Raw genomic sequence first — 25,034 nt, 5'->3', positions numbered from 1 at the left:
TATTTCACTTAGTATAATGCTCTCCTGGCCTATCCATGCTGTTGGAAAGGGTAAGATTTCCTTTTTATTTTTCTAATCTGATTTTAAACACATCCATTGAGTACTTTATTAGTTATTGAAGATTTTTCAATTTTCTCCTTCCCACTTTTTTTTTTTGCTTTTTAATTCTCTGATGAAATTATCAAGATTTTCTTTTAATTTCTTGAACATATCAAGCTTAGTTGTTTTAAAGTTTGTCTCTAATAATTGTGTCCTCTGGAACTCTTCCATTAAGTTCATTTCAGTGTTTGTTTTTTTTTTCATTTTGTTTGTTTTGTTTTCTTGCCTTAAGGTGATATTGCCTTGCTTGGTTTTTATTTGGTTATTTTTACTAGTGTTCCACATACTGTATAAGAAAAAATATACAAACAAATTGAGATTCAGGATGATGTTACCCAGAGAGGATTTGTATTTGTTTTTTTTTAATATTTTATTTATTTATTTTTAGAGAGAAAGGGAAGGAGAGGGAAAGAAACATCACTGTGTGGTTGCCTCTCACCCATCCCCAGCTGGGGACCTGGTCTGCAACCTAGGCATGTGCCCTGACTAGGAATTGAACTGGTGACCCTTTGGTTTGCAGACTGGCTCTTGAGCCCCAGAGCCACACCAGCCAGGGCCCATCAACAGTTTTAATGGTACAAAGTTTAAGAATAATGGTAGTTTATTCATTTTGTAAGTAATTAGGTACTTTCATTTATTACTAGGTAATTATTTTACTACCTGAAGACTGAACTCTTTGCAGTTCTCTCATATTTCTAGGGTGTAGACCTTTGGTATTTTAACCCTAAATTTAGAAGGATTATAATGTCCCCCTCCTCCCAAGTAGACACTGAATTCCAGTTTTTAAAGATCCCTTAAGGCTTGTGTCTCTGAGAGCTTTGCTCATGTTTTTAACTGCCTCTTACAGAATTGCAAGGTGTCTGTATGGGAGAAATGTAATCCCAAAAGTAAAGTTTACCTTTCTGTTTTTGTTTTTCTCTTCTTTTCTTTTTAATGCACCCAGGTAACCATGATGTTTACTGTGTCTTTGGTCAGCTTCCAACCCAGCAGTACTGCGTTTGTTAACATGGGCCTCCATGCTGGTTAGTGATGGGATAGCCTACCAGTTGTGAGGAGTTGTTACTTTAGCTTGAGCAATTGCTGTTTCATCTGAGGAGCAGCTTTATAACCACATACCAGAATTTTGCCTGACAAAAATTCCTAATGCTTACTGAGGTCTTAAAACCAAAGGTTTGGCCATGTGTGGATGGGACTGCTCTTCTTGAGATACTGATAAATAATTATATCTAACAATCCACATAAATTTGTTGAGATTCTCTTGTGTGTTTGGCATTGATTTATGCTTCAGAAACCCAAAGATAAGTAAGGCATAGTTTGCCAGGATGAGGAGGAAGTGAATGTAATGCAGGCCAACATCAGGTTAGACAAAAGCAGGCAGTAGTAAAGTGATATGGGAGTACAGAGGGCAACTGGGAGGGTGTGTGAAATAGTTGATATTTGAGCTGGTTATATGAGGCAAGGAAGAATGTTTTAAGATGCATGTGCAAGGTATTTTCCTTGGTGTTTCACCTTCATTGACTCAAGTGCAGTGCTCACAAAAGCCCCATGGGAAGGGAACTATTATTTACCCCCATTTTACAGATGAGGAAGCAGAGGCTTAGGGAGGTTAAGTCACTTGCCTAAGGTCATATACCTACTAAGTCAAGGAGCTGGGATTTGAGATACTTCTAGGTACATAGTAAGCTCTCAGTAAACATTAGATATTATTATTATTATTTTATTATGATTAAAAGCCCAAGGGCATGGGCTTTCGAGGCAATGACTTGGCTAATGACTTGGCTACTGTGTTAATCATGGTGCCCATAGCATGTGAAAGAAATGTGTACAAGCCTTACTCTGGATCACTGGAGGCATGAATCTTTTATGTTTTTCTTGATGTTTTATTTTGTTTTTACAATTTTTTTCTCAGTTTTAAAAATTTTATTGTTCAAGTATAGTTTTCTGCCTTTTTCCCCCTCCCCGCCCCCCCACCCCCCCACCCCAGCCATCCCCACTTTCTTCCCCTGATTTTACCTCCCCCTTGGTTTTGTCCATGTGCCTTTTATAGTTGTTCTGTTTCCTTCCATCTTAATTCTTTAATGCCTTTAAACAGATTTCCTAAAACCTTTTTTATTTTTTAGTTGATATACAATATTATATTAGTTTCAGGTGTACAACCCAGTAATTAGCCATCTGTGTAACTTAAAAAGTGATGACTCCAATAAATCTACACCTATATACTTATTACAGTATTATTGACTATAATTCCTCTACTCTAGTCCAAGATCTGTCTGGAAAAAGTCCAGTCATTGTTCCTGTACTGAGAAGGATTTGCATGACATTGATGTAACCTGGCAGCCAAGGAGAGTAGACTAGAATGGAATGTGTGAACAATGACGACTTTACTGTACTAGTCAGTGGGGGCAGTAACACGGTTGAATGGGTATGTGTACTTTGTGGTCCTTGCCTTCAAAATGACTGAGTAAGTAGAGCAACAAGTCTGTATCACATTTTACATTACAATTATACATTCCTCTGCAGAAACTATTCAGATGACTCAGAAGGCTTTCGGGAACGATGCAATGAGTGCAGCACAAATAAAAGTGTGGCACACATCCTTCAAACATGGTCAAGAATCTGTTGAAAGCGATCCACATTCTGGGAGGACTGCAATAAGCAGAACACCTAAGAATGTTGAACGTGTATGGGCCTCATTTAACAGATTAGTGGATGGCAGTGCAAGAAGAGGCTAATGTGGGGATTCCAAAAATCTACTGTGTCTGAGATGTTGACGCAGGATCTTGTCTTGAAACATGTTGTGCCAAATTTGTTCTGTGGCTTCTACTACTAGAGAAAAAGAAATATCAGGCTGCACTTGCTGACTTGATTCCAGATGCTACCAGTGAGCCAGATTTGCTCAAAAAGGTCATAGCTTTAAAGGAGACTGAGGCATCATTGTCCTATGTACAATGTCTCTTGTGTCTTTAATAAATGTGTCTTATTTTTCATGGCTCATGAACTTATACTTTCTGGACAGACCTTGTGTATTGCCACAACAGTTATGTAACTACCAAATGGTAGTTCTTAGTCCCTTTAACTTATTCACCTATTACCCCTAACCCTTTCCTTTCTGGCACCAATCAAAATGTTCTTTGGATCTGTGAGTCTGTTTTTTGTTCTGCTTGTTCGTTCATTTTGGTGTTTTTTTTCCTTTCTTTAAAAAAATATATATTTTATTGATTATGCCATTACAGTTGTCCCATTGCCCCCTTCACTCCCCTCCACCCCCCTCCCCCAACATTTCCCCCCTTTCATTCATGTCCATGTGTCACTAGTTCTTTGGAGTTTGTATTTCCCATACTATTTTTGCCCTCCCCCTTGTCTATTTTCTACCTACCATCTATGCTACTTATTCTCTGTACCTTCTCCCCCCTTCTGCTCCTCCCACTCCCCTGTTGCTAACCCTCCATGTGATCTCCATTTCTCTGTTTCTGCTCCTGATCTAGCTGTCCTCTTAGTTTGCTTTTGTTTTAGGTGTGGTTGTTAATAACTGAGTTTGCTGTCCTTTCACTGTTCATATTTTTCTTCTTTTTCTTAGATAAGTCCCTTTAACATTTTATATAATAAGGGCTTGGTGATGATGAACTCCTTCAATTTGACCTTATCTGAGAAGCACTTTATCTGCCCTTCCATTCTAAATGAAAGCTTTGCTGGATAGAGCAATCTTGGCTGTAGGTCTTTGGATTTCATGACTTGGAGTAATTTTTTCCAGCCCCTTCTTGCCTGCAAGGTCTCTTTTGAGAAATCCACTGACAGTCTGATGGGAACTCCTTTGTAGGTGATTGTCCCCTTATCTCTTGCTGCTTCTAGGATTCTCTCCTTCATTTTCATCTTGGCTAATGTAATTATGATGTTCCTTGATGTGTTCCTTCTTGGGTCCACCTTCTTTGGGACTCTCTGAGCTTCCTGGATTTCCTGGAAGTCTATTTCCTTTGCCAGACTGGGGAAGTTCTCCTTTATTATTTGTTCAAATAAGTTTCCACTTGTGGCTGTTCCTCTTCCCCTTCTAGTACTCCTATAATTTGGATGTTGGAATGTTTAAAGATGTCCTGGAGGTTCCTAAGCCTCTCCTCATTTTTTTTTTTGAATTCTCATTTCTTCATTCCTTTCTGGTTGGATGTTTCTTTCTTCCTTCTGGTCCATTCCATCGATTTGAGTCCCAGTTTCCTTTGCATTTTCCCATCATTTCAATTAGTTTAGCCTCCATATGTTCCTCTAATTTGTGGCTAAAATCAACCAATTCTGTGAGCATTCTGATCACCAGTGTTTTGAACTGTGCATCTGAAAGTTTGGCTATTTCTTGGTAACATAGAATTATAGGCTCTGGGTCTTTGAGCCGTTCTTGAGTCATAATGTTTGGTTTGTTCGCACCTGTTATGTATGAGGGGCAGAGCCTTAGGTGTTCACCAGGGCCAGGCATCGCTGAGTTGTGACGTTGTATGTCGGGGCAGAGTCAGAGAGGGAAAAAAAATGGTGCTTTGCTTCACTCCGCTCTCTCTCAGATTTCTGTCCCCTCTGTGGCTTCCCACAGGCAAATTGGGCCCCTCTGGTGCTGGTTCCCAGGTGTGTGGGCCCATGTACTCTCCAGGACCCTGTGGGTCTCTCCAACAAACTCTCTGTGAGCCTGGGAGCCTCTCCCGGCCCCTCGACCCTGAGAAAGTCTTTCCATTTGGTGCTTTCAGGCTCTAATTCCCATTGCTGAGGCCCTCCCCTGAGTAGTCTGTCGCACTGTTCACTCCTTCGCTTGGTTTATCTGCCTGCGAATGTGACCACAGCCAGCCAGCTGCCCTGCGCCCTCACTGGGTCCACCCGCCCGTTGCCACCCCACGCTTGGGATCTGCCAACAGCCTCCGTTTCCACCTCCGCTCCTAGGTTACTCGGACTGAACGGGTCATTTCAGCCTGACCCGCTCCGACGCTAACTCCGCCCCTCTTACCCCGCCCCTCTTACTGGTCTGGCTGAGTGGTTCATTGTTGTCAAACTTCCTGCGTCTTTTTTTCTCAAACTTAGCTGTCTTTAAATTTAGTCGTGGGAGGGGGCACAGTGTTTCCACCTACGCCTCCATCTTGGCCGGAAGTCCCTTCATTTTGTTTTTATAGATTCCACACAGAAGTGAAATCATACGACATTTGTCTTCGTGTGACTTAACTTTACTCAGTACAACCCTAGAGGGTTCTAGGTCCATTCGTGTTGTTGTGGATAGCAAGAATTCATAAATAATTTCTTATTTTTTAATTTATTTAAAAATTTAAAGTATATTGATTATGCCATTACAGTTCTCTGATTTTTTTCTTCCCCTCCATCCTGTACAGCCCCACTTTCTAGCATTCCCCCTCCTTAGTTCATGTGTCATACATATAAGCTCTTTGGCTTCTCCATTTCCTATACTATTCTTAACCTCCCCCTATTTATTTTGTACCTACCATTTATGCTGCTTATTCTCTGTATGCATTCCCCCTCTTCCCCCTCCCTGCTGATAACCTTCCATGTGGTCTCCATTTCTGCGATTGATTTCCTGTTGTAGTTGTTTGCTTAGTTTGTTTTTGTTTTTTAGGCTCAGTTGTTGATAGTGGTGAGTTTGTTGTCTGTCATGTTACTGTTCATATTTTTTCTTAATAAGTCCTTGTAACATTTCATATAATAAAGGCCTTGGTAATGATGAACTCTTTAACTTGACCTTATGTGGGAAGCACTTTATCTGCCCTTTTATTCTAAATGATAGCTTTGCTGGGTAGAATAATCTTGGTTGTAAGTGCTCACCTTTATGACTTTTGAGTAGAATAGTTATTTCCAGCCCCTTCTTGCCTGCAAGGTTTGTTTTTTTTTTTTTTGAAATTCCAGCTGACAGTCTAATAAGACCTTTGTAGGTAACTGTCTCATTTTCTCTTGCTGCTTTTAAGATTTTCTCCTTATCTTAAATCCTGGGTAATGTAATAATTGATGTGCCTTGGTGTGTGCTTCCTTGGTTCCAATTGTTTGGGGACTCTCTGAGCTTCCTGGACTTCCTGGAAGTCTATTTCCTTTGCCAGATTGGGGAAGATCTCCTTCATTACTTGTTCCAATAAGTTTCTATTTCTTGCTCTTCCTCTTATTCTGTCACTCCTATGATTTACATGTTGAATATTTGAAGTTTTCTCAGGTTCCTAAGCCTCTCCTCATTTTTTTGAATTCTTGTTTCTTCATTCTGTTATAGCTGAATGTTTATTTCTTCCTTTTGTTCCAAATTGTTGATTTGAGTCCCAGTTTCCTTTCCATCACTGTTGGTTCCCTGTGTGTTTTTCTTTATTTCACTTTGAAAAGCCTTCATTTTTTCCTCTGTTTTGGGATCATACTCAATTAATTCTGTGAGCATCCTGATTATCAGTTTTTGAACTCTGCATCAGATAAGTTGTCTGTCTTGTCGTTGTTTAGTTCTTTTTCTGGAGTTCTGATCTATTCTTTAATTTGGGCCATATTTCTTTGTCTTGGCTCATCTGTTATGTTGTAAGAGGGCAGAGCCTTGGATATTTGAGGCTGGGGGCAACCCTCTTTGCTGCATTGTGGTGCTATGTGTGGGGGAGAGGGAACAATGCTGCTTTCTGGCTCCATGCTGGCCCCACTTTCCAACAAAGTCTCCTGTGAGACTGGGAGTTTCTCCTCCCTTTGAAGCCCACACAGTATTTTACAGCTAGAGTTTTTGAGTCTTTAGTTTCCTGTTCAGTTAGCCCTTCCTCTCCTGAGTCTGCCTACCTCTGCCCCTCCTACTGGTCTGGATGAATGCTTCTTTAACTCCTTGATTGTTGGAGTTCTGTGCAGTTTGATGTTCTGGTAGTTCTAGTTGTTTTCATTGTTTGTAGGTTGGTGGTTGTCCTTTTTTTAGTTGTGAGAGGAAGCGAAGCGTTTCTACCCGTGCCTCCTCCTTGGCTGGAACTTCCAAACATCAGTGGTTTAATTACACCAGTTGAAAGATGAGATTGTCAGAGTGGATCCAAAAACAAGACCCAACTATGTGTTGTCTATGAGAAGCCCATTTGAAATATAAAACACAATAATAAAAAGATATCTGATAGAGAAAGATACAGCATGCTAGTGAAAAGGAAGGAGTACTGTATTAATTTCAGATAGAGCAGAATTCAAAGCAAGGGATTTAATCGAAATTCTGACGAGCATTATATTTTGACACAGGGATTAATACTCTAAAAGGATATTATAGTCATTAATATGTAGGTACCTAAAAATATGTGAGGTAAAACTGATAGAATTGCATAGAGAAATAGATGAATGCCCTATTATAGTTGGAGACTTCAATATCCCTCTCTCAGAAATAAACAGATCCACTAGACAGACCACAGTAAGGTCATAGTTGTAACTCAACAACAGGATCAGTCAACTGGGTATAATTCACATGTATAGAATGCTTGATCCTACAGCAACAGAATGCACATACTTCTCAATTTGATAGTGGGAACATTCACCAAGGCAGAGTACCTTCTGGGTCATAAAATGTAACTTAATAAATTTTAAAAAATGGAAGTCATACAGTATCTGTTAGACCGCAGTGAAATTAAGCTAGAAATCAGTAACAGAAAGGTAGCTTGAGACCCTTAAATACTTGGATATTAAAGAACAAGTCAGGTTGTTTTAACAGATATATTTAAAAAGGTCAAAGAAGAAATCCAAAAGAAAAAAAGTTTTTGAACTAAATGAGAATGACATCTTACTTTGCATCTATTTACTTTCCATCTCTAACTTAAAGTAAATAATAAATACTGGGAAAATTTCAACCTAACCTCACAGTAACAAGTAAATATACATTATATAGTGAGTTTAATTTTTAAATTTATGTAATATAAGATGTAAACACTTGAAAATAGTTACTTATTTATGTTAAACAATGACAACTTGAACCTACCACCAGGAAGTTAAAATCAGCATATTTGATCTTATGTACCCTCCAGGTGTTTCTCCTCAGTGCAGTCTCTCTTCCCTTCCCCCGAATACTTTCTTATTCTTCTATCATGTTTATTATTTCCTTGCAATAAAGTTTTCTGTGTATATTTGTCAAGTAACTTGATAAGTACAATGTATTAAGTAATGTGTTGTTTAATTTTGCTTATTTTAAGTTTTTCCTGGTTTGCTTTCTCTGTTGTCCTTTTTTCTGTTTATAGCATTTGTGTGATATAAAATACTAAGATATTTACATAGATGAAATGAATTGATAGCATTAAATCTGGAATTACAGGGGTAGAGAATATTAGTATTACCTGAGGCCTTGCCAGAGTTACTTGGACTACCTCACATCCATTTGGATGGCTACTGTCAAAAAAACAGACAACTAGAAGTGTTGATGACAGACAGCCCTGGCTGGTGTGGCTCAGTGGATTGAGCCCTGGCCTGTGAACCAAAATGTTGCTGGTTGGATTCTGGGTCAGGGCACATGCCTGGGTTGCAAGCCAGGTCTCCAGTATGGGGTGCATGAAAGACCACACATTGATCTTTCTCTCCGTTTCTCCCTCCCTTACCCTCTCTAAAAAATAAATAAGTAAAATTTATAAATTAAAAAAAAGTATTGATGACAATGTTGAGAAATGGGAACCTTTTTGCCATATTTGTGGGAATGTGAAATGGTGCAGCAGCTATGGAAAACATATCTGGTGGTTCCTCAAAAAATTAAATATAGAATTACCATATGATTCCACAATTTTACTTCTGGTCACATATACAAAAGAATTGAAAGTAGGGTCTTGAGGAGATATTTGTACACACATGTTCTTAGCAGCATTATTCACAGTAGTTAATACGTGGAAGTAGTCCAATTCCATTGACAGTGGAGTGGATAGTGATGATGTGGTGTGCATGCAAAGAAATGCTATTTGGCCTTAGAGAAGAAAATTCTACACTCTGCTACAGTATGGATAAACCCAAGGATATTATGCTAAGTGAAATAGCTCAGTCACAGGAGGGAGTACAAATGCTGTATGATTCTACTTCTGTGAGGTCCTTAGAATAGAAAAGAATGGAGGTAATAGGAAAACTGGGAGTTACTTATTGTAAGATAGAATAGACTTTCAGGTTTACAAGAGGAAGTGAGTTTACATGGGGATGGATGGTGGTGATGGCTGTACAACAATGTAAATATATTTAATACCACTGAACTGTACACTTAAGTGGTATAATGGCGATTTTATATTAGTTTTATGTATTTAACTATAATAAAAGAAAATGGGAAAATTTTATTGGGAAGTTTTGGGGCTTGCATTTGTATCTTTTTAACTGTAGTCCTCTTAAGAATTACTACCAAAGGAGCTCCTCCTTCTCCTAAGGGGAGTCATAGTATATTCCCCAAAAATGTGTTGGAGTCCCCCCCAAAAAGATTGTTGAAGCCAAAAAGATCGAGGGTTGTATTAAACATCTCTATAAGTCTTCTCATCTTTCATTTTAGTGTCTTAATCTTTGATCTAACATAAGTGAAGGCTTATTCTGGGGCTTTGTTTAGACAGTATAGCTAGAAAAGTTGTTTCATAATTCCATATCAGGAATTTATCATATTTATAACTGTGCTCAGCAACTTGAAAGACAGATGAAAAATAAACAGGATTTATCCTTACCTGAATTAATGGATTCTTTGGGGGGAATTTATAAGTATTTTATTATGAGGAAATTTGAAGACATGCATAAACAAGTTACTCTGTAAAACATGAGATAATTGAGTATGAGTGAATGTGATTCTGGAGAAATGTTGGTCAGAACAGTTGCATTACAGTTAGTTCCAGAAAGAACAAGGAAGGTTTTAATTAGCAAAGGGGCAAGAGCAAACATTCTAGGCAGAGAGAACTATTAAAGGGATAGAGATAGGACATTTTTTGACATACTTAGGAATTTTGAGTAGTTCAGCTTAGTAGTAATATACTATACATTTAGGAAAGAATGGGCAGAAAAGTTTGGTTTAGCCACATGAACAAAGACTTAAAAAGAAGCTGTCTGTACATAGGATATAAAAAAATTCATTTTCTTTTCTATTGATGAACACCCAAATTTCTAATCATATTTATTAGATAATGGAAATGTTTTGGTCTGTTTTCTTACTGCTATAATCTCAGAGCATAGAAGAGTTAGATGAATGGTTTTAAAATTTCGTAAGAAAGGAGAATTTCAGTGGTTATAGAGATGTTGTCCTAATAAGTGAGGTTGTTTTTGGTACTATTATATGATTCAGGTATTACTGTTTTCACCTTTGCGTTCTTTGGAAGGTTCTCTTTGGGCTCTGATAGTTATGGGTATCTTCCTTATGGTGTACTTTCATTACAGGTCATATCTATCCACCTGTGTGCATTGGTTCATGTAGATCTCAAAAGTTGAATTAATGTTGACTGTTCCTGTTTGTATTCTGTAGTGCCTGCTCTGGGGATTACAGTATGCATCCTCAATTTACCATAGTCCCTCTTCAATTAATATAATACTACTTCACATAAAGTGTAAAAATTTATATGATGTATTTTTTCATTATTACCTGTGCCCCGATTGTGGTGGTATTGTAATTTATTTTATGTCTACATGTGTCATAATACTTAACAATTACTTTTATGTCTGCTTTAAACAGCCAGTTACATTTTAAAGAAATTAATTTTTTATATTTTCTCACATACCACAGCATGTATTTTGCACCATTTATGTCATGTATGACGTGTCATAACGTCAAAATGTCACATTTGTTTTTGCTAGTTTCAGGGGGTTTTTTTCTGGCAAGGACTACAGTATTGATTTTTAAATAATTCATTGTGTCTAGCACAGTGCCTTACACAAAATAGGCATTTTTTAACCTCAAGAATGAAATTTTGTTCTTATTATCTATTTGTGTAATCCTACAAGTTGTATTATTATAGTTCACCATTAGATGTCACTTTCTAACATTTTCTATTCTTGCCAGTAAATTACTTAGTGTATAATGCTTCTTAGATTTGGAAAGTTTGTACTCCCGTGTAAGTGCATTTAAACTGAGAAGTCTCTCTACATTTTAAAGGGTTTTTTCTAAAACAGACACATTCGTGAACTATAAATTTTAGTATGTTTTAGGGTTATTTGTCCTAAGTCTATACCCAACTGATTTTTGTTATCTTTTAGGGTTATATGTCTTACAAGATATCGTTTAATTTTTTTTACATAACTGATGATTTTCCTTAATTTTTTTTAAATTTGAAGATTGGCATTATTTTTTGATTATTGCTTTTGTGGAGCAAAGAGAAGAAGTAGGATATTCAGCAGTACTTAAAACATGTTCAAAAATTTTCTGTTACTAGTGAAGTCCCAAAAACTACCTTCTCATTCCAGAAGCCTGAGTTAACCCAGATTCACCAGAAGTGAATTTGTTTGGGTTTTTCAAATAAATTTGGAAAGAAAGAGGAAAGACTGATTTATCTGTGAAAAGAAATAATGGAGGCAGAGAAAAAGGAGATTTGTAACAACGCTCTGTTGGCCAGTCATGGAACATAGTAAAGTGTTAAGAATGAGTTTCCCTCACTAATTCTCTTCCCTTAAAAGATAGAAAAGGTCAGGTCAGGGAGATTTCAGCCATTCCGGAGTTTGATGTTTACCTCATGCCTACTGGCCTCTAGAGCATACCCAGTGTGCGTTAGGAATCAGGTGTCTCAGTGGCCTAGGACATTCCTAACAGTTAGGTCCCTCCACACCTGGCTTAGAGTCCTGATGTGCCTCTTCCTGTAGTGCCATCACTTGCCAGACATCCATGCTGCAACCCTGGTTCCCCTGCCCCTCCTCCCATTTTGCTAGGACACATTGGTATCCATTTTCCCCCATTCACTCAGAATATTTCAATTTGAATAAAATAGCAATGTAATTTCCATACAGTGTAATGACTGACCAACACTAATCCAAGCACATGAATATATCTTAATGATGTGGCTCCTCTGGTCTATCTGCCCCAGACTTTCACACCTCGGCCAGAAATAATTACTGCCATATATTTTCTGTTTATGGTTTTATTTTATTTATTTTTAAAAGACTTCATTTATTTATTTTTAGAGAGATGGGAAGGGAGGGAGAGAAACATCAATGTGTTTGCCTCTTGCATGTCCCCCAACTGGGGAGCCACCTGGCCCACAACCCAGGCATGTGCCCTTGATTGGAAATCGAATCAATGACTGTTTGGTTCACAGGCCCGCGTTCAATCCACTGAGCCACAAAAGCCAGGGCTATGGTTTTATTTTTTAACAGGAGAATTCTATTCACTTATCAGTATGTCTATATAAAATTGAACTGTTTAAGCCATTAGTATAATAGACTAAAGAATCAAATAATTAGGACATTTAAATTTCATTTTGTATTGATCTGTAAAATAACACGTAATGTCAAAAGTGGAATTTTATGTTGTAATATTTTGGTTTTAGAGTAAAATTTAAATGTGTATATTTTTAATATATTGGAATAAAGTTGACAGTTGTGCTTAGGAAGGCATTTTTTAACTATTGGGCCTTACCCTGTCATTCTTTATGAAGTAACAAAGTGAATGATAATTTTTATGAAGTAATTGGTGTATTGTCGAAAACAAAATAAAAAGTGGTCATACCACGTAATATATTAGTGTACTCAGCAATAATCAAGAGGTGCTGATAGTGTTACTTATGTTGATAGTGATTCATTTTGTAATCCATGGTTTTTTTCCTCATGTTTTTGTATATTTCTACAGCTAAAGCAGTTAACAGGTCATGGCACGTTTAACAAAAAGACGACAGGCGGATACAAAAGCTATCCAGCATCTTTGGGCAGCCATTGAAATTATACGGAACCAGAAGCAAATTGCCAACATTGACCGAATTACAAAGTAAGTAAATTTAAACAAAAATATCCCTGTAAAATTACATACAAGACTTTGGGGTAAAGGGTCCAAAGATAACTCACTTACGATAAACATATATTACAAAGTACCAGTCTCTTTTTGCATTACAGGAGTATACAGTGAGAAAAACAAATATAGAAACAGACACAAGCACTTTATGTTTAGAGGTTTTATAAATATTAGATAAGTAAAGTAGTATCAATATGTACTATGTGTAATAGCATCAGTAATTTAGTTATCAAAAATTTAACTCTTGAAACAAGTCTTTATATGTCTTTTGTTAAAAAGGCTTTTAGTTAATTCGTTTTATATAAACTATCTAAAAACTATCTATTGTTTATTATTTTAATATAGGACAAGCATGGTACATATAGTAAAAAACATCTTTCTAGTTCATAGTCCACTAACAATTTTCTTCTGCAGTTTAGAAATACAGTAAGTAAATCTTCAGATAAAAAAGAAAGTTTTTTTTCCTCTAGTTTTTAATCCTGTGTATCTTGGTAGACCAAGAGTCAATATAGAGAAAAAACATTGCTTTATGAATACTTGATATACTTGTTAAATATTAGTTACAAGAGAGTCCTCAAATAGAACGTGATTTTTGTTTTACTTATTTTGCTGGATATTGTTAAAGGACTGAAGCTAAATTTATCTTTTAAAAATGCTTAAATAATAGTTTTTGCTAAGTTAGAGTTTATACTTAATTCCTCCCACACATTTTTTAGATGTTATCTGTAAAAATGTAAAACAGATTACTTCCAAAATCTCATTTAATTAAATACTTACGTTGGTCCTTATTAGTAAGTAATGAAAGTGAATTTTTTGTCCCTTGCATATATTCTGGTGGAAATTATAAAGTTAAGAGGAAAGGGACTGCAGAGGGAAAAAAGATGTTACATGTTATTGTAAGTCTGTATTTACCCTTTGAATATTTTTAAGTTGCCCATGTACAAGTCATAGCTCTTACAGTCTAATAAGAAAAAAAGTAAAACCTATGTGGAAAATAAGAATAAAATAAATAGCATACAAAAATTAAATTTAAATTAGTTGGCAAAAATTAAATATAAATTAGTTGAGGTATGGTAACTAAATACAAGTTACTTGAGGTGACATTGTATTAAAAACATTTTTTGAAAATCTAAAAATTAAAAGCTGAAAGTATTTTTCTATGGTTGGAATTTTCAAGAAATAGAAGTAAAATAATATTTTATGTATATAAAGATTATAGATGAAAGTGGAAATAAAGTACTGTTCTTTGGATTTAATTTTTAAAATTAAAGTTATTTAAACTTTACTGAACTATATCAAATTTTCAGGCTATTCTTTGTTAGCCAAGGAATGTTTCTCTAAAAGCTTTAGGGACAGTCTCTAGGAACTTGCCATTGTGAGATGTGCACAGTTTGGCAGTCAAGATTGCTGTTAGGTTGTACTAACTTGCTCATCTGGGAGTCAGAGAATTAACTCCACAGCAGTGGGTGCAGGTGCCTTTGGATGATCATGTCATCGGTATGTGTGTTTGTATTGTTGATAAGCATTTTCTTTGCTCCTTTCTTTATCAGTACAGCCTTAAGGATGTCAAGCTTATTTTTCTTCATGTCTTAAGGTCTATGGATCTTGAGATAAATATGGATAAATTTATTTACCTACCAAATAGTCATTACTTTATCGGTCTCATCCAAAGGTAGGGGGAAAAATTAAGTAAATCAGAGGGTAAGTGTTTTAAGAGTGTTTCCTAGTGTTTCTCCTGCCTTATCTGAGAGCATGCCGTTTTTCTTTTTATTAGTGGGGCATGCTTCATAGGGTGCCATAATTTTTCTTAATAACATTAGTCACATGTTTAATTACTTCCCTGCTAGACCATTAACCCCAGGAAGGGGCTGTCTAGCTAATTGCCTAGCGCAGTGCCTTGGTGTGCTCATTATCATTACACTTGGCCAAGGTAAGTTAGGAAGAACCATTGGACCATGATAAGGTGGGGTATTTTGCTCTAAAGCCTAATGTAACATTCCTCTTCTGTATTCTAAATTTAGGAACTTTTCAAGTCATAGACTAATTTCATATCAACTTGCTCTGCTTAGTTACTGCGTATTCTGAACATACAGGTATCTTTTAATTTTTACAAATATCTTAAATTACTGAAGGCTGTAGTAAAGTTATTGTAGAGAATGCATATGTAGTAATTACATTTCATTCTTTATTATGACTGGTGAATGATTTCATTATAAAATTAAAAGGTACACCCTAAACACTGTAGTTTACCTACGTATAATGTTTTAGTTCTGCTTGTTTTGTCTCTGGTGTAACTTTTAAGTCACTTTTAATCTGTAGGTTTCTCATTCATCTCTTTTTTGGCATTTTCCTTTGCAATTTATTTATTGAAGAAACTGATTCACTTGCTCCATGGTTTCCCATAGTCTGGGTTTTGCTGATCGAAACCCTGTGGTGGACTTAAACCTTTTGCTCATTCCTCTGTCTTTCATAGAAATTGATATTTTATCTACAGGTGTGGGGATGGAGTGAGACTCCCTTATAGGTGGGACTGTGTTCTGCTGTTAGGAGGCCATAATCTCTATTTCTCATGTGAGGGCAGTGGGCCTTGTTATAGAACAACTAGATTCAGTAATTCATTAAGGATTATAAAATAGTGATGATCTAATTTTATTCCTTTTTAAACCAGAATATTTCTATAAGGACATAAGCTACATAAGTTTCCCTTCATTTACTGTTTGGTTTTTCTGTGGTATGGTTCATATTGGAAAAGTAGAATAACTGATTCTTTTATTTGCCAGGTTTCAAAATAGTGTCCTTTAATGGGAATCAATTAGTTTTTTAACATAAAGTTTTTATTTGGAATTCCTGCATTTAAAAATGTTTGATAGACTTCAGTTCATTGTTGATGCAATTTTTATTGATGTTCAGCATTTCCCATCTTTGACCAGTTGCAGCTTCTTCACACTGACTCCTAAAGTTACTCTGCTTCCCAATACAAGATTTTTCAGGCTCATTTTATATACGTTCTGCCCCAGGTTTTTCCAGAGACCTCTTCTTTTCCTCTTTCAGTAAGGAACTGAATTTCAAAACTACTTTCTGGTCCTCATTGTGCTCATTAATGCTAGATCAGTCTCTTTTTCCAGAACTTTAGAAAACACAGTTAAGAAATAGGTATAATTGTAAAAGAAAAAAAATCTCATGATTTCATACTGTTATTTTCCACTTGAATTTATGGCTACTGGGTATTACATAACTTTTATCTAAAATCTTTGTTTTTTCTTACACAGTAAGGGTCAAGTAATTTAAATTTTTTCTTCTATTGAGATATAATTAACATTGTATTAGTTTAGATTGTACACCGTAACAATTTAATATATGTGTATATTGCAAAATCATCATTATTAAGTTTAGTTAACATGCATCACCCCATGTATTTACACTTTTTTCCCTTGTGATGAGAACTTTTAAGATTTACTCTCATAGCAACTTTTAAATGTATAATACAGTATTGTTAACTATAGCCACTATGCTGTACATTATATCCACAGAGCTTAGTTATCATATGCAGGAATTTTGTACATTTGGACCTTCCTCATCCATTTCTCCCACCCACCTCCCAACCTGTGCTCCTGGAAACCACCAGTCTGTTCTCTGTATCTGTGGGTTTGGTGGTGGTGGTGGTGGTGGGGGATCCCTTCACCCGAGGACATGCATATTGATTTTAGAGAAAGGGAAAGCAGGGGAGAGAGGGAGAGAAACATCAGTTGGTTGCCTCTTGTACATGCCCTGACTAGGGATTGAACCCGCAGCTTTTTGGTGAATGGGACAGGATGCCACTCCAACAAAGTGAGCCATCTGGTCAGGACTGAGTTTGGTTTTTATATTCTGCATATAGTGAGATTATATAATATGTCTTTTTTTTTCTTATTTCTCTTAGCATGCTGCCCTCAAGGTCCATCTCTATTGTCACAAAATGATAGAATGGCCTCCTTTTTTATAGTTCTTTAATAATCCAGTGTGTGTATGCACGCACGCACGTGTGCGCACACACACACCACTTTTTCTTTATCCAGTCATCTGTCATTGGACACTTAGGTTGTTTCCATATTTGGGCTGTTAATAATGCTGCTGGGAACATGGTGGAGTAGACATCTTTTTTGAGATAGGGATTTCATTTCCTTTGGATAAATACCTAGAAATGAAATTTTGGGGTCATAAGGTAATTCTATTTTGATTTTTTTGAGGAACCACCATACTCTTCTTCACAGTGGTAACATTAGTAGTGGATTCTTAAGACTTCATGGAAACAAGTTTTTGGTTCTGCATTGTTTCCTGCAGCCTTTTTACTCGAAAATCAGTTTGACTAGATGTAGAATCCATAGCTTATATATTTTTTTGTGTGGGGGGGGGTTTATACAGGGTGGGGCCAAAAGTAGGTTAACAATTGTGAGTATGTAGCTCTGGCTGGTGTGGCTCAGTGGGTTGAGCGCTGGCCTGAGAACCAAAGGGTTGCCAGTTCTATTTCTAGTCAGGGCACATGCCTGAGTTCTGGGCCAGGTCAGGTCCCCAGTAGAGGGACCCAGTAGAGGTCGGGTCCTCTTGTGTGTACAAGAGGCAACCACACATTGATGTTTTTCTCCCTTTCTTTCTCTCTCTATTCCCCTCTAAAATAAAATCTTAAAAAACATTTTTTAGAAATAAAAACTGGTTGTGAGTTTGCAACACAGCTTATTCTTGCAATATTATTTATTACTATATTGTCTTCCATATATATAACTGTAAACTTACTTTTCCCCACCCTGTATGTTACGTATTTTCACTTAAAGCATTGCTGTAAAAAAATATGGTATTTTGGGGACTTCTGGTCAAGATGGAGGTGTAGGAAGACACACTTCACCTCCTTGTGCAACCACATAGACAATTACAACTATATCTCAAAACAAATAAACAGAACTTTCAGAAAAATCAAGCTGTATGGAAGTCCAACATCCAAGGATTTAAAGAAGCCCATACATCCAGGTGGGTTGAAGGGGTGGAGTCATGGGGATATGGTATGGTGTGGAGAGCAGGAGGCACAGAAGTAGCAAATTAGGTGGTCCCACACTCACATATGGTGGATAAAAATTGGGAGGGTTACCTTGGTAGCAAGTGATCCCAGCCCAAGGCCACACAGCACAACCCAGGGTTCCAGTGATGGAAAGATAGACCCCCATAACTTCTGGCTGTAAAAACCGGTGGGGACTCTGTTCGCTATCTTTCTGTGCCACCATAATGGTGCGCATGAATGTCCTGGTGATGGTCTCAAGAGTATCAATAATGCTGAAAAGAGAGGCAAATGCCAAGTTCTTATCAGGCTGTGCTCCAAAGTCACTGTCCTGTCCCTCGCTGTCATGATGAAGCATAGTTACATTGGCGAATTTGAGGTCATCGATGACCACAGAGTTGGGAAAGTGGCTCTGAACCTCACAGGCAGGTTGAACAAGTGTGGAGTAATCAACCCCAGATTTGATGTTCAACTCAAAGATCTGGAAAAATGGCAGAACAACCTGCTTCCATCTTATCAGTTTGGTTTCATTGTACTGACAACCTTAGTGGGCATCATGGACCATGAAGAAGCAAGATGAAAACACAGGAGGGAAAATTCTGGGATTCTTTTTCTGGGGATGCACAAATATACAAATAAAATGCCTCAATGAGAAAAAAACCCACAAAAAAACAGTGGGGAAATGGCCAGTGGAAGAAACTGCAGGATTTTCAGGAGAGTCTGTTTAAAGGGACCACGTGGGCTTAGAACGTATGCAAGCCCACCCACTCTGGGATTCACCACAGGACAACAGCTGGAAGTGCGTCCACTTCCATGTTGCACATGTGAAGTGGGGGAAATGACTGGAAATGGGGTGAGTACCCAGCAAACCTCTAGAAGCCAGTCAGCAGCACTGTCCTCTCTCCAAGCCCTCCTCCCACACAGAGCCATAAAGGGGTAAAGTGGGTTGTTCTGCCCTGGCAATTATCTAAGGCCCTGCTCCATACAATTTACAGGTGCCTTTTCTAAGACAGGGAGTCAAAGCAGCTTTTATCTAATATATAAAAACAAACAGGGAGACTGCCAAACTGAGGAGATAAAGAAATAAGGCCCATATGAAGAAGAAGAAAAGAGCAAAACCCCAGAAAAAGAACTTAAGGAAATGGAAATAAGCAACCTATCAGGTGGAGAATTGAAAACACTGGTGATCAGGATGCTCAAAGAACTCAATTGAATATGGCAAAAACATAAGGGAAGAAATGAAGGTTACACTAAGTGAAATAAAGAAAAATTTACAGGGAACCAATAGTGGGGAGGATGGTGCTGAGAATCAAATCAATGATTTGGAACACAAAAAAGCATTCAATCAGAACAGCAGGAAGAAAAAAAGAATTCAGAATAATGAAGACAGGCTTAGGAACCTCTGAGACAACTTTAAATATACCAGTATCTGAATCATAGGGGTGCCAGAAGAAGAGGAAGAGCAAGAAATTGAAAACTTACTTGAAAAATAATGAGAGAAAACTTACCTAATGTGGTAGAGAAAATAAACATGCAAGTCCAGGAAGCACAGAATTGTACTCAGTGCAAACAGGTTGTACTCAGAGAGGAACACACCAAGACACGTAATTAAAACGCCAAAGGTTAAAGTTAAAGAGAGAATCTTAAAGAAGCGAGAGAAAAGCAGAGAGTTACCCGTAAAGGAGTTCCCATAAGACTTGGCTGATTTCTCAAAAGAAACATTCGCGGGAGAAGGGCCTGGCAAGAAGAATTCAAAATCATGAAAAGCAAGGACTCACCCAAGATACTCTATCCAGCAAAGCTATCATTTAGAATGGGAGAGCAGACAAAGTGCTTCCCAGAAAAGGTAAAGCTCAAGGAGTTCATTATCAGGCCCTTATTCTATAAAATGTTAAAGTGACTTATTTTTTAAAAAAGATTAAAACTATGAACATTAAAAGGACAACAAATTCACAAATTTCAACTGAATCTGAAAAACAAACTAAGCAATAAAGCAGAACAACAACAGAATCATAGATATGGAGATCCTGTGGAGGGTTATCAATAGGGGAGGGGGAAGAATGGCAAAAAAGTTCAGGTATTAAGTACCATAATTGGTAGGTACGAAGTAGATGGGGCTGTCAAGAATATTACAAGAAATGGAGAAGCCAAGACCTTATATGCATGACCCATGAACATGAATTAAGAGGGGGATTGCTGGAGGGAATGGGTGTACTGGGTGGAGGGAGACTAAGGGAAAAACACTGGAACAACTATAATATGTAATCAGTAAAATATAGTCTTAAAAACTTGGCTTACTTTTTGTTAAGACTTTTTTTTTTTGCCTAGATTCACAAAGATTATTTTTTCTTTAAAGTTGCAATTGATCATTCTAGGTTGATTTTCTTGGATATGCAGTATCCTTTTATTATATATACATAAATTTTTTAAGTAAAATTTAAGTTATATATTATTATTTTACTATACACACACTTACTTAGTATTTATTAATTGGGGCCTTCTCTAATACTGTATTGTATCTTTTTCCCCATTTTTTAAAATTTGTAAGTTTCTACTGAATTGTTTTTGTCTTCTTTTTTTAACTTTATTTGTTTAAAGAAAAATTTTAGTTTTACACCAAAACTGAAAAGATAAAGAGATTTTTCATATATACCCTGCCTCCCCACATGCACATCCTTCTTTACTACCAGCATGAATCACCAGATGGTACATTTTTAACCAAGGATGGACTATATCATTGTCACCCAAAGTCCATGGTTTACTTTAGGGTTTACTCTTGGCATACATTCTGTGGGTTTGGACAGCCATACAACAACATGTATCCACCATTACAGCATCACACAGAGTAGTTTCAACTGCTCAAAAATTTCTGGGTGCTCTATCTCTTATCTGTTCCTCCCATATCCTTGGTAACAACTGCTTTTTTCACTGTCTCCATCATTTTTCTTTCCCAGAATGTCCTGGAGTTGGAGTCATATAGGATGTAACCTTTTCATCTTTCACATAGTAATATGCATTTAAGATTTTTCTTCATGTCTTTTTGTGGCCTAATAGCTCATTTCTTTTTAGCACTGAATAATATTTTGTTGTCTGGATGGACCTCTAATTATTTGTCCCCACCTTGAAGGACCTCTTTGTTGCTTCCACTTTCTGACAGTTACAGGTAAAGCTGCAGTATATTTTTGATTTTTAACATTTTCCTTTGCAACTTCTGTTTGTGACATTTTTCTGTTTATTTACTCTTATGTACCTACTAGTTTAGACTTCACTACTGAAGTGACTTTTAAAATTTACTTCTGATATTTAATTCATTTCTTAGCTTTTGTAATTCTGATGTATATTCTTTCTATGTCTTGCATCATTTTCTTCATGTCCTTTTTTGTGTTTGGAATAACAGTTGTAGTTTTCATTTGTCTTGTTGGCACACATCTCAGACTTGCATTCACTGTGTAGATTTTATTTTGTTCCTTCGATTACAGCCAATATATTGGTCATTTTGACATGAAATCAATTTTTCTGAACTTGCTGCAGGGTAAGGTGGCTAGAATAGTTTTTCTAGATTTATGGTTCTGAAACTCCTTATGTCATTTTTATGAAGTGCTCAAAATATGGGCTCATACTTCCCATGATTTCCTGCTTTTTCTTCGCTTTCTTCCCCATTGCTTTTTTCTGGAACTGCCCTTTCCCTTACTTGTTGTCTTTACATTGAATATCTTTTTGACCTGTAGTGTTTGATGTTTTTATTGCTTGCAGTTTCTCTGCATGATAGGGCTCCATCCTGGAAGGCAGCTTTGGCTGACTAAGTTTGAATGTTCATGGGGCCATTGTGCTCTAGCCCCTTAGTCTTTACCATGAATTTGTGAATTACCACGATTCACCTGCAAATGTGAGTGTGTAAAAGTGTGTCTGCTTCCAGCTCCTGTTACATTGGCCCACGGTACTTTGCAATGACTATCTGTTGCTTATTTTGTTCTTCTATACTCTTTTCATTAGGTACTCTGTTATGCCCCTCTGTTTTTCCCTACAGGTGTCTGTAGCAATTGGGATTGTAGCTTTTGGAATTTTACCCTCATCTGCTGGAATTTGGGGATTCATGGGGATTACTCATTACTTAATTTTGTTTTTTATGTTGTCCAAAGGTGGGTTTTTTTGTTTGCTAACTATTTTAGTAACACTTTTTAGGAGGGTTGGGAGAGATTAAGAACTCTGCTACTTTCACTATCTTCCCAGTTCACAGCAGTTTTGTGATTTTTTGGGGGAAAAAAGAGATAGTTGGTAAAGGCAGTGGATATTTTCTGGAGTCTAAAAGCAGAACTAAAAGTAATAAAGGTTTCTTCTGGCAGAAGTAAATGCAAGGAACAGTCTTTAGGTGACACTAGACAATATCATACTCTATAGCACTATTAATCTTGGAACACAGAATGGTTAAAATATTAACTCATGTTAAAAATTACAAATTCCCCTGGGAATAAATCTAACCAAGGAGGTAAAAGACCTGTATGCAGAAAACTACACAACACTAAAGAAAGAAATCAAGGAAGACACAAATAAATGGAAACATGTACCGTGTTCATGAATTGGAAGAATTAACATCATGAAAGTGTCCATACTACCCAAAGCAATTTACAGATTTAATGCAATACCTATTAAAGTACCAATGGCATATTTCACAGACATAGAACAAACACTTCAAAAATTTATATGGAACCATAAACAACCCCAAATAGCAGCTGCAATGTTGAGAAAGAAGAACAAAGTAGGAGAGATCACAATACCTGATGTCAAACTGTATTACAGATCACAATACCTGATGTCAAACTGTATTACAAGGCCACTGTAATCAAAACAGCCTGGTACTGGCATAAAAACAGGCACATAGACCAATGGAATAGAATAGAGAGCCCAGAAATAAGCCCAACTCTACAGTCAATTAATATTTGCCAAAGGGGTCAGTAACATAAAATGGGGTAAAGCAAGCTGGGAGAACTGGACAGCTACATGCAAAAAAATGAAACTCGAGCACCAACTTACACCATACACCAAAATAAATTCAAGGTGGATAAAAGACTTAAATATGAGCCGTGACACCATTAAACTCCTACAGGAGAAAATTGGCAGGAAAATCTCAGATATTTCATGCAGCAACATTTTTACTGATGTGTCCCCTAGAGCAAGGAATATAAAGGAAAGAATAAACAAATGGCATCTCATCAAAATAAAAAGCTTCTGTGTGGCTAAAGAAAACAGCATTAAAATAAAAAGACAGCCAACTGTATGGGAAAACATATTTGCCGATGATACCTCAGACGAAGGTTTAATCTCCAAAATATACCAAGAACTCACACAACTTCACTCTAAGACAACTAACCCAATTAAAAAATGGGTAAAGGAATTGAACACTTCTGCAAGGAGGACATACAGAGGATCCAGAGACACATGAAAAGATGCTCAATATCGCTTGCTATCAGAGAGATGCAAATTAAAAACCACAATGAGATACTACTTTACACCAGTGAGAATGGCCATCATAAAGCAATAAACAACAAATGTTGGAGAGGGTGTGGGGAAAAGGGGATTCTAATCCAGTGTTGGTGGGATTGCAGACTGGTACAACCATTATGGAAAACAGTATGGAATTTTTTCAGAAAACTAAAATTGGACCTGCCTTTTGACCCAGCAGTTCCACTACTGGAATTGTATCCTAAGAACCCTAAAACACCAATCCCAAAGAACATACATACCCCAGTGCTCATAGCAGCACAATTTACAATAGCTAAGAGTTGGAAGCAACCTAGGTGCCTGTCAGTAAATGAATGGATCAAAAAACTATGGTACATATACACAATGGAATTCTATGCTGCAGAAAGAAAGGAGCTCCTACCTTTTGCAACAGCATGGATGGAAGTGGAAAACATTATGCCAAGTGAAATAAGCCAGGTGTTGAAGGACAAATACCACATGATCTCACCTTTAACAGGAAGCTAAACAACAAAACGAACAAGCAAGCAAGATACAACCAAAGACACTGAAATAGAGAACAGGGGAACAGTGACCAGAGGGGGCAGGGGAGGGAATTTCAGGGGAAATAGGGGAGGGATTTAGAGGAACAAATATAAGAACAACTAAGAAGGGTGGAAATGGGAGGGAGGGGGGAGCACGGGGGGATGGGATGAGAGGGGAGTAATAGAAAACTGTACTTGAAAAACAAATAAATTTAAAGTGCAAAAAAATTTTTACAAATTCTGTAAGTAAGAAGCCTCAGATTCTCAAAGTTATTCGAGCAATTAGAGATTGATAAAAACTTATCTCTAACAAAACAGGAGAATTTTTCTAAGTTGCAGATTTTTCTTCACCTAATTTGATGATACCTAACTTAAGCATTCATAGCAGTAGTATCCTATTGGGCATCACTACACTTTTTCAGGAAAGAGTCCTGACTCCTTTTTACCACTTTCTTTTAATTGTCTCTTTTTTTAACTGCTAGTGTTATATTTAAAAAGAACTAAAAGTTAGAGAATCACTGTTGACATTTTGATTATTTCAGATATTTAAAAATTATAACTAAGAAACTTTTTTAGCAAGTTCTATTTGGGAATGGGAAGTACTTTTACAAAAAGTTGATCTGAAATCAAACTAAATATATATGAGATTAAATTAGAATTTTTTTTTTAGTTAATGGGTAAGCTCTTTCTCTGACTTAAAAGCTTATTTTCTGAGACTTCCGCCAAGATGGAGGCATAGGTGGAAACACTGTGCCTTCTCCCACAACCAAGTTTGAATACAACTAAGGTTTGGAGAAACAAAGACACAGCCAAAGACCAGAAAACGGAATTATACGGAAGTCCGACTATATCTAACCGTTCAACAGGGACGGTAAGAGGGGCGGAGCCAGCAGCAAGCAGGGTCGGGCAGGACCTAGGTGCACAGGCAGCCCAGAACCAGTTGGGGTGCGGGGCAGACTGATCACGGTTGCACATTCGTGCACAGTGGGACAGACCGTGCGGGCCCCGGGGGGTGAGGGCTGACGGA

General features: G+C 37.1%; 1 protein-coding gene and 1 pseudogene across 10 annotated transcripts in view; both read left to right on the top strand.

The window, feature by feature from the left end:
* Positions 1-25,034, top strand: part of ZMYND11 (zinc finger MYND-type containing 11) — a 157,163-nt gene that overhangs the window by 48,922 nt on the left and 83,207 nt on the right. For 9 of the 10 annotated variants that reach the window (XM_037031940.1, XM_037031948.1, XM_037031947.1 and 6 more), the window contains exon 2: positions 12,821-12,955. In XM_037031940.1, coding sequence (XP_036887835.1) covers positions 12,840-12,955 — 116 coding nt within the window. In that variant the 5' untranslated portion in view covers positions 12,821-12,839. Of the gene's footprint in view, positions 1-12,820; positions 12,956-25,034 lie in introns of those variants that run through there. The other variant, XM_037031946.1, reaches the window with a different exon arrangement.
* On the top strand, positions 18,233-18,654 carry LOC118977166 (40S ribosomal protein S15a-like; annotated as a pseudogene).

The sequence above is a fragment of the Sturnira hondurensis genome, unplaced genomic scaffold (assembly GCF_014824575.4).
Source record: "Sturnira hondurensis isolate 20B ecotype Veracruz unplaced genomic scaffold, ASM1482457v3 Scaffold0021214, whole genome shotgun sequence".
Classification (NCBI taxonomy): Eukaryota; Metazoa; Chordata; class Mammalia; order Chiroptera; family Phyllostomidae; genus Sturnira; species Sturnira hondurensis.
The sequence above is the reverse complement of the archived record's forward strand: the minus strand, read 5'-3'. Positions and strand labels throughout refer to the sequence as shown.